The sequence below is a fragment of the Hyperolius riggenbachi genome, chromosome 1, assembly GCF_040937935.1.
Source record: "Hyperolius riggenbachi isolate aHypRig1 chromosome 1, aHypRig1.pri, whole genome shotgun sequence".
Classification (NCBI taxonomy): Eukaryota; Metazoa; Chordata; class Amphibia; order Anura; family Hyperoliidae; genus Hyperolius; species Hyperolius riggenbachi.
In genome coordinates this window covers 521,052,285-521,069,916 of record NC_090646.1, presented here as the reverse complement: position 1 = coordinate 521,069,916, position 17,632 = coordinate 521,052,285, and the positions used below count along the sequence as shown (strand labels likewise).

Below are 17,632 nucleotides of genomic sequence, written 5' to 3'. Positions count from 1 at the left end.
TTTTTTGTCAACAACTGTGTTTGCTCTTTTTAAAAACATAATCACTACACAAAACTACGCAAATGATCCTGATTAAAAAAAATGTACATATCCCAGTTGTAAATAACGTGCATCGCCTTCTTTAGTATCAATGCATGAACTGCAAGTGTGAGGTCTCTCCAGAGTGACACAATGATATTGAGGTCAGGAGACTGGGATGGCTACTCCAGAACCTTTGCTTTATGTTGCTGTAGCCAATAACGGTTCGTTCTGGTCTTGTGTTTTGGATCATTGTCTTGTCATATTAGAATGGCCAAATACGTTAAATTTTCAGCGTCTTTGCTGATCAGTGAACATTTTCCTCCAAGTATTTTACTTACCACATTAATTTTACCATCAATTCTGACCAAATTTCCTGTGCCTTTGTAGCTGATACATCCCTAAAATATCAGCCATCCACCACGTTTCACAGTAGGAATGGTGTACCTTTTATCATAGGCCTTGGTGACTCCTCACCAAATGTAGTGTTTATGGCCAAAAAGCTCAATTTTAGTCTCATCATTGCAAATTCCTTTGTGCCAGAAGGTTTGAGGCTTGTCTCTCAGATGTTTGGCATATTGTTAGAAGGTTACTTTGTGGCATTTGCGTAGTAATGGCTTTCTTCTGGCAATTCGACCATGCAGCCCATCTTGCCTCCTAACTGTTGTGCATCTTGAAACTGCCACAACATGTTTTTTTTTCAGAGAGTCCCATACTGCACCTGAAGTTATTTGTGTAATTTTCCTTGCATTCCAAACATTTTTTCTGGCAGCTGGTCAACATGACTGTGGTTTGGTTTCAACAGAATCCATAATTTTACACTTCTTAGAGTTTGAACACTGCTGATTGGCATTCTCCATTTCTTGGATATTTTCTTATATCCCTTTCCTGCTTTATAAAGTTCAACTACTTTTCCCCCACAGATCCTTTGACGATCCTTTTGCTTTCCCAATGACTTAGAATCCAAAACACATCAGTGCAGCACAGAATGAAAGATGCAAGGGTCTGTTAGAAGTCCAGAAACTCATTGACCTTTTATACACACCGGCTAATTACAAGCAAACAGATCACAGGTGAAGATAGTTACCTTTAATAGCCATTAAAACCCATTTGTGTCAAGTTGTGTGCAGGTTATCAGGCCAAATCACCAGGGTATGTAAGCTTTTGATCAGGGTCATTTGGGAACTTTGTGAAGTGATAATGATTTTAAAAAGTGTAAAAACAGTTGTTTTACAATAAATGGCTAGAACCAACCACTAACCATGAATTAAGTTTTTTCTGTTATCATTCATATTGTATGAAAAAAGGTTAAGAAATCATAAATTCTGCCAGGGTAACTTATGAGCGTGTGTGTGCGCGTGTGTGCGTGTGTGTAGGGGTCGACACTCATCTGAACAAGAAAAGATGGATGAGACGTGTCCGCTATATGGGAAACAGCAACAGCTAATGACAAAGGGAAACAAAGTGAATCCATTATCCAGCAGTGGGAAATATAAAATGTATTTTTTTGTACACACTCACCTCATCTGCTGTATCTTTCTCCAGACGGACAATCTTATTTTCCCAGTAGATGCGCTGAGATTCCAACTGACTAGTGAGCAGGTATGAATACTGTAACCAGAGGGGAAGAGAATGGAGGCATTAAATGCTAGAATGGCAATGAATCAAGTGTGCATATTGTGAGAGCACATACATTTGTTACCCAAAACTGATTCAGTATTACGGTAATTAGGCCATATTCACAGATGGCAAACTTGCATGTTTAACAAACCATTTAGCTGCCCAGCTTCTGGGAGTAAGTGCCTTCTAATTGCAAAAAAATGCAAATGAGCGGAGTATTTGTAACCCCATTTGTGGCTGTCTCTCCACTGCCATGCTAAGTGCTAGCATACACATGGCTGGTGCACAGCAGCAGCTGACGAGCATTAAATTCACCACCTTCCGCTTCCTGTGTGAAAGAGGGCTGAGTGATAAATACATTTTTCGAACCATTAGACGCACCTATATTTTGAGGACAAAAATCAGGAAAAAAAATTATATATAACTAAACCTAGGTGCGTCTATGCAGTGGCTGGATGGTGTACAGGTTAAAGAGAACCTGAGGTGGGTTTGAAGAATATTATCTGCATACAGAGGCTGGATCTGCCTATACAGCCCATCCTCTGTTGCTATCCCAAACCCCCCCAAGGTCCCCCTGCACTCTGCAATCCCTCATAAATCACAGCCACGCTGCTGACAAACAGCTTGTCAGAGCTGGCTGTGTTTATCTCTATAGTGTCAGTCTGCTGCTCTCCCCGCCTCCTGCAGAACTCCAGTCCCCGCCTGCATCCCTTCCCTTCCTGCTGATTGGAGGGAAAGGACGGGGGCAGGGACCAGAGCTATGCAGGAGGCGGGGGAGCAGCTGAGACTGACACTACAGATGTAAACACAGCCTCACAGCACGGCTGTGATTTATGAGGGATTGCAGAGTGCAGGGGGACCTTAGTGGGGTTTGGGATAGCAACAGAGGCTGGGCTGTATAGGCAGATCCAGCCTCTATATGCAGATAACATTCTTTAAACACACCTCGGGTTCTCTTTAAGGGAACCACATTTGACATGGGTGACCAGGTTTGAATCCTGACTAGGGTCAGTACCTATTCAGTAAGGAGTTCAAGGTCAGACTCCCTAACACTGCAGGGTGGCCTCATAAGCGCATCCCAGTGGCTGCAGCTCTCGAGTGCTTTGAGTCCAACAGGAAATAAGCGCTATACAAATGTTCAGATTATTAATATTATGGTGCAGGGGCATCTTATGGATCTTGTACGCCCCAAAACTGTTTCTAAGTTACACTACACTAATCCCTGCTGCACGGTACCACTTATACTACAGTGCACACTAGTCAGCATGACCCCGGCGCACATGTTCCTCTCGTGACAGTAGCCACCAGATCAATGCAGAAGAAGACGGAGGCCACGCAGACAGGAATCCCAGAGCTGTATAGCGACAGGTGTCAGCTGTGTACAGCTATGCCAGGAGATGCCACCCATGCCAGAGGAGAAGGGGGACGCCTATGAAGATGACCAGGGAGAAGAGGGATACGTGGACAAGCCGGACAGAGAGAGGATTGCGGCGCTGGATGGGTAAGAGTCGTTCACTATGCACGTCTGCACTTTTTTTTTTAAACCTACGGCAACTACGGAAGGCTGATTTCTGCAGTGCGAGATCGCATACCACAAGTGTAAAACCAGACTCCTAGAAAATATGAAAAAAATATAACCTACACTAGGAGAAAACTCAGGAGAAACTCAAATTGCATAGTGCGTTTTTATATAATGGCCTAAAAAGACTCTATACTGTCTGATTTGTACAATAAAAACATACCAATCGAGAGTGTGTGTGTGTGTGTGTGTGTGTGTGTGTGTGTGTGTGTGTGTTTACATAGTGAACTCCAGTCAGGGATTCACAGTTTCTCAGCATGGGAAGCTCCCTTCCCCCTCAGACAAGCGGAGATTGAGAGCAGAGACCTGTCTGTGACTAATAAACAAAGCACACACACAGAGCCTGCAGGGGGCATGGAGGAGGTGTGCATAACTTCTCCCTATCACAGCAGGGCCAGTGCATTCCTCTCTGGCTTGACAAAGCTTGACAAAGAAAAGAAGATTGGATATATTACAGAGACAGTGCAACAAGAAAAGGCTGCAGTAAGCCAGACCACATTACAACAGGTATAGGAACTTATAGGATAGAAGAAATAAGGCTCAACATTTTGTTACAGAGTCTCTTTAAAGCTAAGTACACCACACGGAAATATAAATGTGAGGAAGAACTTTTTAAACACAAGTGCATTATGCAACATAATGGTGCAGCATTCAGAGAGTCTATAACACACATAATAAATACAAAGTTCACACCTATATGCTTAACGCTGTTAAAGCATGTTCTGTTTATTATCCACTTAAATAGAACTTGTCAGGAAACAAGTGCCCAGTTTAGAATAGTTACCTAGGTAGGGGGAAGCCTCTGGCGGAGCAGTGCTTTTCAGCGCTGCTAGATTTAGGCGCAGCCGGCGCCTCCATAGACTATAATAAGAATCACTCCTATTGCAGCGCTCAGTGAGTAACGTCGGCGCCGTCAGAAGACGGAGCCAAGGTTGCTTAAAAACACAATAATTCAGCCTCCAGCAATCGCTGGAACCCGAATTATTTCATTCCCCCACTATCCATGGCGGCCTGGAGGGGGAATAGTAACTAACACGGCCCGGACTTGTGCAGAAGCAGGATCAGCCATATACCGGCTGTATTCTGCGCCCAAGTCTACCGGCGCCGATTTCAAATGTACTCGCCTCTGGATCCTCCAAAAACTTCCCCTGTACTTCTCACTATTCCAGTGACGGGACCCCCGCAAGCCTGTTGGCTGCACTGTGCAGGCGGCTTGCACCTGTGCACTAACACGTAGCCAAACAGGCTTTTTTTTTTACCAAGTGAAAGCTCCATGCTACTGCGTGAGCTGTCCTGGGTCTGTGTAGTGAGGCTACGCTCGCGCAGGAACGCGCCCATGAGCTTAAAGTGGAACTGTAAATACGTTTCAAACACACTGTTTCACTTACCTGCAAGCCCCCAGCAGCCATCCTATCCCGCACCAGTCATCCACGATTCTCCGTTCACCCGACACTTTCGGTTTCGTCTCCAGGCCACACGAATCCTTTCTTCACGTTCCCCTCTGCAATAGTGCTATTGCAGAGCAGAAGGCAAAGAAAGGATATGCTTGGCAGGGCTGCGCTGGCCTCGACTTACAAGTCGAGGTACGGAACGGAGTGGCGGCGGGAGAATGGAGGCTCGTGGAGGACCGGCGCGGGAGCTTGCAGAAGCCTCAGGTAAGTGAAACAGTGTGTTTGAAATGTATCTACAGTTCCGATTTAAATGGCGAGGCGAATAGGGTAAGCGTCTGAAGAATCCAGAGGCTTCCCCGTGCCGAGGTAAGTGCCACTGGGCACTTTTTCTTCTACACCTTTAAGACTGATTTCAATAGCTTTTGTATCTTTAAGTAAACCTTTAAAACTTTAAGAAACTTCCGAGGTGACACAGCAGGCTCTTCTGCGCCTGCACTCGTGCCCAGGCATCCATGTCATCTGGTGAGTACTTTAAATGCACACAACTGCTGCGCAGGAACAGTACGCCCCAGATGACAGACGCGTGGGCATGAGTGCAGGCGCAGGAGAGTCGGCCATCCGGCGGGTCCCCGATCATTACAGGCGGCCAGCAGAACACCGAGAAGGACCGGGGCTGCGTTGAGGGACTGAAATGGCTGCTGGGGGCTGGAAGAAGCCCCGGGTGAGTAAACAGATTGTTGTCGCCTTGGAAGACCTTTAAATGTAGGAGGCCCTTTTCCTAGCCTGTCAATAAATCACTCTAACGTGGTTATCTACTGAAACCCATACTTCTTGGATAACAATAGAATAGTAATATAATACTAGCAGACCTAAGCCCGTTTAAAAACGGGCTCCAGGTCTGCGTTTTTCGCTGCGTGTGTGCCCGCTCACCCGTCGCACACCCGGCCGCCCGCTCCCTCGCCGCACACCCAGCCGCCCGCTCACCCGGCCGCCCGCTCGGCTCCCTGGCCCCGTCCCCGAGGCTGGGTCTGTGCTGCACACATGCGCAGTAGCAAAAAGCACGTACCCAGCTACACAGAGACAGCGTGTCGCAGGGACACAGGGATTTTATTATAGAGGATTAACATATATAATTAATAGTATAACTTACAAAAATAAATTTATGCCCATTAACATATTCCAGCCAAATTCCATTCAACTTGGGATAAGTGGAATGCATGCTAAAGCTGAAGCTCTGTCGCTTGAAATGAAGCACTTGCTACTGGCTTAATTTGGTCTCTTTTGTATTGTGGAATTTGCCTGCCTATCAGTTTACTCTATTAAAACAATGCACACAATGTGTTCTAATTCTCAGTTTACACCAGCTGTTTTAACCAAATTATCAAATCAATGTCTGTGTACGGATCTGCAAGTTACTAAGTCAGGTCTATATTATGCACAACTCCTACTCTGTACTAACAAATAATTTTCTTTTTGCACCTAATGTTCGAACAAAATGTACTATCTGTTATGCATTTCTAAATAAAAGCCTGCCTCTAAATAAAGATCACTACAATTGTTTCAATGTAAACAAGCATATAAAGTAATTTTCCACACTAGCGATAAATGACCGACACCGCCTTTGCATTTTTTACCACTTGTGCCCATGCTACAGTACAATCGCAACCTCCCTCTCTCCACAGCCACCCAATGAAGCAGAAGGACGGGATTGTTAATCTGCAGCAACAAGTGGGGGACTAACCAGGGTGTATTATCCTGATGTCCGATCGGTTTCTATAAACCTTACTCATCGCTCATAAACCTTCCTCATCGCTCCTGTGGAACCCCTGATGCATTCTATACAAGTAGGCACCGACATTCCTAACTTTGAGCCAAGCTCCTCCCTTTTCTGCACTACCCTACGCAGCTTCCTGTTTTAAACTCTCCTCAACAGTAAGTGCCTTAGCCCACTGCCGTGTTTTTAATGAGTTTAAACGGTTCAAACACGTTTGCATAAGGCTTGAAAAAGGCATGCATTTTTAAAAACATAGCAGTGGGCTCAGGCCCTACATGTTTAATTGTCCTATTAAAAACATTTGAAAACAAAATATAAATACATTTAACGAGGTAAAAAAATAAACAAAAACAAACTGCATAGTACACATGTCCTGTACACAAATTGGAATACGTAATATTTAATTTGGTCTACTGCTCTATCTTAGTAGTATGAAGCGAAATGCAGCATCTAAATTACATCCTGGACTGAATGTCAGCTGTGCGTTTGACACAATGTTCCTCATTAGGTTTTCTAAATGTTCATGTGCTAACGTATAGGAAAATGCTGAAGCCGCTTTTGCATAAATCTGTTTACGAAAATTACACTTTGGGTGCTGTTTAAGTCTCTGATTGGAAGGAGCAGGGTAGATGGAGTGAGGGTGACTCAGAAATGGCTTTGTTTGAATTCAACACCGATGATGCAATTTGTATGAAATGTACTTGTCAACATAATCCAGCCAGCGAACAAATATTTGTTTTAGGACAAATCGGTGATTGATTACAATGTGAGAATGCAAATAACGTGAATAGCAATACAACAAAAATGTAAACACACCTCTTTTAAGATGATGCATCAACTTTTTAGATTGAAGAGGAACCTCGGAGTCTGGACTAATTATTGCACTGTAACCAGTGCTGTCCTACAGACATCTGGTTTTCAAACCTTTCCCAGCAGTGGCGTAGCAATAGGGGTTGCAAAGGTAGCGACCGCATCGGGGCCCTTAGGTCAAAGGGGCCCCGAGGGACCCTCTTTCAATCACAATATTAGCTCTCTATTGGCCCTGTGTTAGTAATAATCACTTCTATAGATACTTTGAATAGTGGTAATCATTAACAAACTGTTCCCCATCCCCTCCTTACACCTCTGACACTGTAGTTGCCCTTGGCAGGTTTTGGTGCGCCGTATCAATTATGTATAAAGTGCTTGGGGGGTCCCATTGTAAAACTTGCACCGGGGCCCATAGCTCCTTAGCTACACCACTGTTTCCCAGTGTGACATTAACGTGCAAATGCCGGGCAATCCCAAGCCTCAACCATGCATCGGTAAATTCCAAAACTAAATCTATGAATACATTTAGGGCTTGATTCACAAAGCGGTGCTAACAGTTAGCACGCTGGTGAAAAGCCCTTTATCACGCCTAAACTCAGTTTAGGTGTGATAAGTTTAGGTGTGATAAGTTTAGGCATGATAAGTTTAAGCACCAACTGGGTTAGCACCGCAGTGCACAGCTGATCAAAAGGTTTGCGCTAGCAAAGTCTGGTGCACTTCGCATAGAGTTTAATGGCGCTGCTTTGCGTGCGGGACTTTGCACGCGATCTAAAGTTATCTAAACTTATCATGCCTAAACTTATCACGCCTAAACTTATCTCGCCTAAACTGGCTTTTCACCAGCGTGGTGCAATAGTTATCACGCCTAAAGTCTCTAACTGGGTTAGCACCGCTTTGTGAATCGAGCCCTTAAAATTAAATATTACTCATCTATTCCAGTAAAATAAAATTAGTACAATAAAATTAGAAGACTGAAACTCACATTTGCAATAACAGCAGCAGCAGTAATATATTCCCCAATACTTCCAGTAAACATTTACATCTTTTAATCCATTCCACAAAACAAATTGATAGCAAATATATACCAGATTGATGTGCATCTCCTCAGTGACCCAGACATTAACAACAACGTAGGACTCAAAGCGCAAAAGAATGGCTCAGACCAGTAATTGGTTGATAGGTAAATTTTGGTACAGACCAAGAATTCTACAAATGCCAGGCAAAACAACTGGATTTGAATAACTCCAGGGAGAGGGCTGTCTTTACTGGGTGTGGTAGGGAATTCCAAAGAGTAGGGGCAGCATGACAAAAAGCTCTGGCTCCAAAGGTTTTGAGGTGCACTCTGGCAGTGACCAAGTTTATGGATTCTGCTGATCTGAGGTTGTGAGAGGTGTGGTGGTTTCAGCAAATCCTTCATGTATCCAGAGGATAGGGATTTGAATGCCAATACTGTAGTCCAAACGATGAGTATTCTCCATTTTACAGGAAGCCAGTGCAGTGAGAGAAGAATCGGTGTAATGTGACAGTGGCGAGGCTGGTTTGTTAGCAGGCTGGCAGCAGTATTCTGTACTAATTGCAGTCAGTACAGGTCCTTGCTTGGGAGGCTTGCATAGAGGGCATTCTAGTAGTCCAGCCGTGATGTGACAAAGGCGTGAACTAGGGTTGGAGAATCCTCTGGGATAATTAGAGATTTTATTTTGCAATGTTCCTCATATGAAAGTAGGAATATTTGACTATAAGGCATCCATTGTAAATGTCTCTAAAAAGAAAAGTGATACATGCCCCAATGCTTACTACAACTATCATCATAAAGGACACCTGAACTGAGAGGGTTAGGATTACTGCCATATTTATTTTGTTTTAAACAATACTAGTTGCCTGCCAGTCCTGATCTCTTTGGTTGCAGTAACCAGTTAACCACTTGCCGACCGCACACTCATAACGTGCGTCGGCAAAGTGGCAGCTGCAGGACCAGCGACGCAGTACTGCGTCGCCAGCTGCAGCCTAATTAATCAGGAAGCAGCCGCTCGTACGAGCGGCTGCTTCCTGTCAAATCACGGCGGGGGGCTCCGTGAATAGCCTGCGGGCCGCCGATGGCGGCTCGCAGGCTAGATGTAAACACAAGCGGAAATAATCCGCTTTGTTTACATTTGTACGGCGCTGCTGCGCAGCAGCGCCGTAAGGCAGATCGGCGATCCCCGGCCAATCAGCGGCCGGGGATCGCCGCCATGTGACAGACCACATCCTGTCACTGGCTGCACAGGACGGATAGCGTCCTGTGCAGCCCGGAACACCAGGGGGAGGCAGCAGGTAGGAGAGGGAGGGGGAATTTCGCCGCGGAGGGGGGCTTTGAGGTGCCCCCCCCGCCACCCACAGCAGGCAGGAGAGATCAGACCCCCCCAGCACATCATCCCCATAGGGGGGGAAAAAGGGGGGCAATCTGATCTCCCTGCCTGCACCCTGATCTGTGCTGGGGGCTGCAGAGCCCACCCAGCACAGATCAATCAAACCAGCGCTGGTCCTTAAGGGGGGGGTAAAGGGTGGGTCATCAAGTGGTTAAAGCATGCCTCAAAGTTTAAAAGCTGTCACACAGTATTATGAATGTATTTCCTAGAATCCACCGGGGGATGGGAAGGCTACAGTTCATGGAAAGGCCTAACTGTGCTTTTACTGATGGCTAACATGGAACAATACTCTACTGCTACAGTTAAGGCAAAGTTTTCAATCAGGAGGATTCAAAACTTCTTGCATTAAAGGGGAACTGAAGAGAGAGGTATATGGAGGCTGTCATGTTTATTTCCTTTTAGACAATACCAGTTGCCTGGCAGCCCTGCTGATCCTCTTCCTCTAATACTATTAGCCATAGCCCCTGAACAAGCATGCAGCAGATCAGGTGTTTCAGTGGTTCAGACTTATAAGTCTGATCTGACAAGACTAGCTGCATGCTTGTTTCTGGTTTTAATCAGATACTACTGCAGAGAAATAGACCAGCAGGGCTGCCAGGCAACTGGTATTGATTAAAAGGAAATAAACATGACAGCCTCCATATACCTCTCTCTTCAGTTCCCCTTTAAGGCAGGGAACACACTTGACAGTTTTCGTACGCGTTTTCTGCACAGAAATACTGAGAACTCATGTTAATCAATGTGCTAGTTCACACTTACTGTGTTCGCACGCTGAAAAAAAATTCTGCATGATGACTCTGCACATTTTGGCTGTTTTCGCTATCAATTACATCAGCTGCTGTGAAAAAACGCGTGCGGTTTCCTGCATGGAAACACACTTGGTGTGCAGAAAAAGTGCGCAGAAAAACACGCACGGAAGACTGAAAGTCAAGTGTGTTCCCTGCCTGTCTAATGTAAGGGAAGGTGGGGGAAAAAGATGAAATGCTTTGTTTGACAACAATGGCTGGTGACATTTTGTTTTGTTTCTTTAAACAAAACAATAATAATTTAAAAAAAAAAACAGAACAAGCTACCACCTACCACCTTGCATGGCTATATAAAAAAAAATCAGGTGAAAAAAAACCCTTTAAAGTATATCTGAGCTGAGGCAAAACTACCTAAGGTTAGCACAGAGGTATGTTCCTGAAAGGAAGGGAAGAGATAGAAGTGGGCAACAGGAGGGAACATGACTTAAAGCCTACCTCTATTGGTGCTCCCATATGTTTCCCTGGTGTCTACTGTAAAATACAATAAATGTGCTGTACCTGTAACACCTTTTCCTGTGTCCAAAGCCTGGCACCATGGTAAATACTTTTCCTGTGTTTATATTCATCCTGGGTAAGTATCCATCTTGAGCTCCAAAATCACAATCACGCCAAAACTACATTATCACAATCACACCAAAATCATATTAAAATCACAATTGCTGAAAAATCTACTTCTTCCTCCAATGCTTTGGAAATAAGAGAGCTGGCAGATCAACCAGTTAAATACTAAAGGTAATGAACATTTTTCAAAATGCTTGACATTTTGAAGAATACCTTTTTTTGTGTAACACTATTTTTAACCACCCTGGCGTTCTATTAAGATCGCCAGGGCAGCTGCATGAGGGTTTTTTTTAAATAAAAAAAAAACTATTTCATGCAGCCAACTGAAAGTTGGCTGCATGAAAGCCCACTAGATGGCGCTCCGGAGGCGTTCTTCTGATCGCCTCCGGCGGCCAAAAGTAACACGGAAGGCCGCAATGAGCGGCCTTCCGTGTTTTGTTTACTTCGTCGCCATGGCGACGAGCGGAGTGACGTCATGGACGTCCTGACGTCTGCCGCCTCCGATCCAGCCCTTAGCGCTGGCCGGAACTATTTGTTCCGGCTGCGCAGGGCTCAGGCGGCTGGGGGGACCCTCTTTCGCCGCTGCTCGCGGCGGATCGCCGCAGAGCGGCGGCGATCGGGCAGCACACGCGGCTGGCAAAGTGCCGGCTGCGTGTGCTGCTCTTTATTTGATCAAAATCGTCCCCGGCAGGGCTTGAGCGGCACCCTCTGGCGGTAATGGACGAGCTGAGCTCGTCCATACCGCTAAGGTGGTTAATAGCAGTATACTACTTTTTTATTTTTAATAACTTATTGAGATTCATCCCACTTTAAAGGTTACATAAGACAATTAAAAAAATATTTAAATCAGATTTACTTACCTGCGGCTTCCTACAGGCCCTGGAAGCCTATGTGTCCCTCACTGCAGCTCCACTCTCAGTCTCCCAGGGCCCCCTCTGTAGTAGCCACTGACCTGGCCACAGTCGGGAGTGTTATGTGCAGGCGCTCCCAAAAGTCTCCTGGCAACGGGAGTGTGGCCGCCTATTTGCAGAGCCCGCTGACCTGACAAGGCCGGTGGCTGCTACGAAGGGGACCCGGTGAGAATTTTTTTTTTTTTTTTAAATTGCCTAATGTATCTTTTAAGAAAACCTTTTCCGCTTCTGTCCACTTTTTATCAGCACATCAATTAATCAGATTGATACATGTTGCTGAAAAGCGGACAGAAGCGCACAGATGGAAAGAGAAGCAAAGTCAGTGGGAGACTTTGTTACTTATTACTGATTTATTTGCCAGTTACGTAAGTATTTTATGTTCAGTTTATGCAACAGAATGGATGTGCTTGAACTTCCTAACTAGTTTATTGCCCGTGCAACCTGTTATCAAAAGTTGAGAAATCATTATGTAACCATTAAACAACAAGATAATAATATAATAATAATAATATGTAGTTATGATATTATTATTACTACTACTCACCTCTAACTGCAGAGAATCTATCTTCTCATCCTGACATGTGTCCCCCTCACACTCATACTGAACTATTTTCCCATCAGTTTTGCTTGCAACCAGTCGATGGACATAGTTATCTAAAAGAGGGGGGGGAAACAGAATTCTTACATGTCTTCATAAAAAGAAAAAAACCCTAAACAATGCAAGTGTTATAAGCATTTTACAGCTGTTTTAGTGCACAACTTTTTGATCCTCCATTTTTATTTCCCCGGAAAAAAATAAAAATTAAAATAAAACGGTACATAGAGTTTGACATCACAAACATAAAATTCAACATATCTGATAGTACATAGAGAAGTCATGAGATCAGCTATACTGCAATAGTAACAAGTAAAACAATTGTTGTAAATCCTTCATGTATCTTGTGAAGAGTTTTAAAGATAGGTAAGGGTAAAGAAACTAGGATATATCCCTATATGATAGTCTTGAATAAACAGCGATATCAAATTCTGTAAGCCCTAAAACATATTAACACAAATCTCGATAAACAAATGTTCCTTCATAATAGCATTTTTTCGCCATATAATCCTGTGATTTTGATGCACAATGCTTTGGAATTCAAAGACCTGTAGTTGTATCTAATTTTATACAATATAACTCACCACTAGTGTAACGCATAGTCCGACAATCAAATGGTATTCATATCTGGTCATTCAAACATAGTTCATAGTAAATATACCAGTAATGCCAAATCTTTTGAAACTGCATTTCTAGTTCTTGTACAAAGGATGTTAAATGCTCCATAGTCTTAATAGACTAATGGATGTAATGATCTCTGAATTTCTCATAGCTAAACTCAAAGATAAGCCTCCCAGCTTGGAAAAGGTTTGGCCACCTGTAAAATGTGGGTTTGAGACCCTTGTTACAATTTCCTATAGACTGTCTATTTCTGAAATCTATTTTTTCAAGCTGTATTCCAGTTCCGTCTATGTTCTCAATATTAATATACTTTACTTCTTTTTAGAGACGTATTGGGCCTTTGGTTAATAATTGGACTCTTTGATGCAGTGACCGTCCTTTTGTTAATAGATGCAGGTTTTTGCTTACTATTTTATTATTGCTTTATTACACGTGTTAATTGTGTATTTCTTTATTTAAATTTCTTATATTTTGTATAAAACTATATGCTCTACATCTTGTGCCCCTGTGTGGGCATCCACTAGATACTGTTGATCTGTTTTGTTTTATATAAAATTAAACCTTTTGAAACTAAAAGTAGTACACATTTGTGTTGATGGCAGTGTTTTTGCAGAACTTTTCTCAGAACACCCAACAAGTCACACTGCTACCTCTCAGCAAACAGCAGAATGTGGTCCTGGCTGGAAAAACTTAAGAGTAGAATTAGATTTGTGCTTACCACCAGCATAATCCCAGACCCTGTGATTGGTAAGCTGCATTGCATAAGTGTGCTGCGTTTCCTCAAAATGCTTATAGGCATGTCTGCTAACATATCGACCACAGCCAATGTGACCACAAATTAAACAGATCCAGAGGTTCTACAAGACAAAGACAAAACAATTTGAAAACAGATCAACAAAACTAAGCCAATTACATGCCTGCAATAATACACAAAAATAAGAGTTTGAGCGCCATTACATAAAAGCGGATTTGTAAACGATGATCAGCCACAACATTAAGACTACTGTATTAACATTCATTGAGGGTCCTTTCACACTGAGGCGGTGTGGAATTTTACCGCATTCCTACTGCAGGGCAATGGAAGTCTATGGGTTAAATCACATTGCCTGCGGTTTGCTGAAAGTCCCCCTACCTAATGCGAGCGCATACCTACGTTACCGTGGAGCTCCTGAGGGGGACTACATGTCATAAAAGTCTATGGCAAAACAGGTTTTTTTTTAAACTTACACTGTGGCATTGTGGCGTGCATGCATATTTTTACAATACGCTTCCGTATTACCGAATCAGGAAGTGAGCACACGCGAGCATAGCTTCCTGTTTGGCTGTAAGCCAGAAGGGGATTACCGCATACTAACGCGGTAATCTCCGACGGCCTGTATTTGGTGGTGCTGCGGCCACCAATTCTCAGTGTAAAACCGGCCTAACTCTTTACAATGAGATCTGCTAATGGGTAGGGCACATTAAGTAGCAAGTGAACAGTCGAGTGTCACATAGGCTTGCCCCATCCAACTCATGCACATACCTGGCCATTGCTTTCTAGCTTTGGGCACCCCCTCATGTGAAATAGCATCTTGAGTAGCCCCCTAAACCTAACCCTGGTTATTTAAAGTCCTCGCTGACCAGCAGTCATCTCTTAGTGCTGGTCAGTTTAGTGCATGTGTGCATCCTTTTCAGTCTTCTTTTCTTTGTCTTCCTGATTTCAGCTCCAGCCCTTGGCTTCTTAAAGGAGAACTGTAGTGAAAGGTATATGGAGGCTACCATATTGATTTCCTTTTAAGCAATACCAGTTACCTGGCTATCCTGCAGATCCTCTGCCTCCAATACTTTTAGCCCTAGACCCTGAACAAGCATGCAGCAGATCTGGTGTTTGACATTTTTGTAAGATCTGACAACATTAGCTGCATGCTTGTTTCTGGTGTGATTCACACTACAGTGGCTGGATAGTGTACTGGTTAAGGGCTCTGCCTTTGACATGGGAGACCAGGGTTTGAATCCTGGCTAGGTCAAGTACCTATTCAGTAAGGAGTTCAAGGCAAGACTCCCTAACACTGCAGGGTGGCCTATTGAGCCCGTCCCTGTGGCTGCAGCTCTTGAGCGCTTTGAGTCCGACAGGAGAAAAGCACTATACAAATGTTTGGATTATTATTATTATTATTATTACTGCAGCCAAATAGATCAGCAGGGCTGCCAGGCAACTGGTATAGCTTAAAAGGAAATCAATATGGCAGCCTCCATATACCTCTCACTACAGTTCTCCTTTAAACAACCACATCTGCCTGCCACAACATGCAAAGTGACTAGATGTGGCTGCTATGGCTTTTGCTTGTATTCTGACTATACTTGCTGCACCACCCTAGTTCCAGTTCTCTCAGGCTCCTCCAAATCCTTGGTAATTTCCCACAGTGATCTTACCTGTCTACTTTTCACCAATGAGATGACCTTTACAACCGTTGTGAGCAGGGCCGGCCCTAGACTTTTTGCCGCCTGAGGCAAAACATAAAAAAAAAATAAAATAAAAAAAAAATAAAAAAAAAAATCGCCGCCCCAGAAGCCCCCCCCCCCCCGCGGGTGTGTGTGTGTGTGTGTGTGGGGGGGGGGCACTGAGCTGGAGGGGTAGCAGGCAGGAAGGGGGTATTGGGCCTAGCGGTGGGGAGGGGGTCGGACCCCCCCTCCCTCGCCTGGGTCCCCCGATCTGCGCTCCCCTCCAGCTGTAAAAAGTTACGTACCAGCGGCAGCGTATAGATTAAGAGGCAACGGGCGGGGATCACTCACCTTTTCCGCGTTCCAGCGAGCGCTCCACTGACGTCACTTCCTGCAATGGCGCCCAGTAAGTGGCCGGCGTTGCAGGAAGTGACGTCAGTGGAGCGCTCGCTGGAACGCGGAAAAGGTGAGTGATCCCCGCCCGTTGCCTCTTAATCTATACGCTGCCGCTGGTACTTAACTTTTTACAGCTGAAGGGGAGTGCAGATCGGGGGACCCAGGCGAGGAAGGGGGGGGTCCGACCCCCCTCCCCACCGCTAGGCCCAATACCCCCTTTCTGCCCACTACTCCTCCAGTTCGGCGGGCGGCCCCCCCACCCGTGGACAGGCGGGTGCCGCCCCCCCCCCCAGATGTGCCGCCTGAGGCAAATGTTTCACCCCGCCTCATGAGCGGGCCGGCCCTAGTTGTGAGTGCCAGCAGCAAATTAGACCATCATCCACTTGCAGGGGTTGAACAAAACTTCTTGCGAGGTGCGCAAGTGAAGACCTGGTATTCACTTAGATTCTGTACCTTTGGGATGCCTCTGCCAGCCACTAGCGGCAGTCACAACAGTCAATTCTTGAAGGTGATGTGATAGAAGCAGAAATAATAGAAATCTGTAAAGATCTTACTGCCCTTAGATTATGATGGCTAGACAACTGGTTCAAAACATCTCCAAAACGACACATCTTGTGGGGGTGTCCCTGGATATTAGATGGCATCTGAGAACTACCATAATTTAACATTTAGTTGGTCACTATGGCAAGGTGGTAAACAATCAACACTTGGTAGATATTGATGGTTTATCACTTTTTTTAGTGTATGCCTAGTCTTACTGGACTAAGGCCCATATGCAATTCACTTTTTCTCCTGAGTTTTCTCCTAGGTGATATTTTTTAACTTGTCAATAAAATGCCTTTTAAGCCCCCAGAAGGCAAAAACGTGCTCAAAATAATTTTGATAGTACTTTTTAAGCAACCTTTTGGTACTTTTTTAGTTGAAAAGTACTGGAAAGTTATTTAAAATCAAAGATGAAAAATTATCTCCTACAAGAAAACTCAGGTGGAAAAGAGAATTGCATATGGCCCTAAGTGTCTGCTGCTACCATCTTGATTCCAGATGCCATACAACCTTCAGAAATCTTGTGTAGTCCATGGTTCAATGGTCAGATATTTTGGTGGCACAATTGGGGTTCAACACAATATTAGGCAGATGGTTTTAATGTTTTGGCTGATAACTAAATTATTTAAATATTTATTCTATTTGTTACCTGCTAATGATCACAGAAACTATAGTTATACATTTAAAAAGAAAAGCAGGCTACCTGATCCGCGGGGCAGAGCGGATCAGGTAGCCGCAAAAACCGCCTCTCCCGTGGGCCACAATGGCCCACTTTCACTTTCGTGACCTCTGGGTCACGATGCTGCACTGAGAGACTGTGTGTCTCTCAGTGTGCAGGTAGGCGGGGGAAAGGCAGGAGGCGCAGCCAGGGAGAGAGAGCTGCCAATGGCAGCTCAGGAAGCCCTGCAGGAACGCCCCTGGTGGGCGTTTTAAGAAGGGAATTCCTCTCCCCTGTGTTTACCTCTGAGTTAGTGACAAATCTTGTTGCTAAACTCAGGGGGCTAAAGCACAGCGGTGGGGGGGGGGGGGGGGGGGGGGGGGAAGGGAGGAGGGCAGAGAGCGGCGGTGTGGGGACACAGAGGCATGTCATTAGGCAGAGAACATGGCTGTGTGTCCCATCTGCCCCCAGAATATCCACCTCGGGTACTATTTAACCAGTGGGCAACGGAGGCTTGTGAGAA

The 17,632-nt window shown here is 44.7% G+C and overlaps 1 protein-coding gene across 1 annotated transcript in view; it reads right to left on the bottom strand.

Annotated features, from left to right (window-relative positions):
* BRAP (BRCA1 associated protein) overlaps positions 1 to 17,632 on the bottom strand; it is a 60,886-nt gene that overhangs the window by 5,549 nt on the left and 37,705 nt on the right. Inside the window, exons 8-10 of the mRNA XM_068245529.1 lie at positions 13,810 to 13,948; positions 12,420 to 12,529; positions 1,540 to 1,629 (exon numbers count right to left, since the gene is read on the bottom strand). Of these exons, the coding sequence (XP_068101630.1) occupies positions 1,540 to 1,629; positions 12,420 to 12,529; positions 13,810 to 13,948 (339 nt within the window). The remainder of the gene's footprint in view (positions 1 to 1,539; positions 1,630 to 12,419; positions 12,530 to 13,809; positions 13,949 to 17,632) is intronic.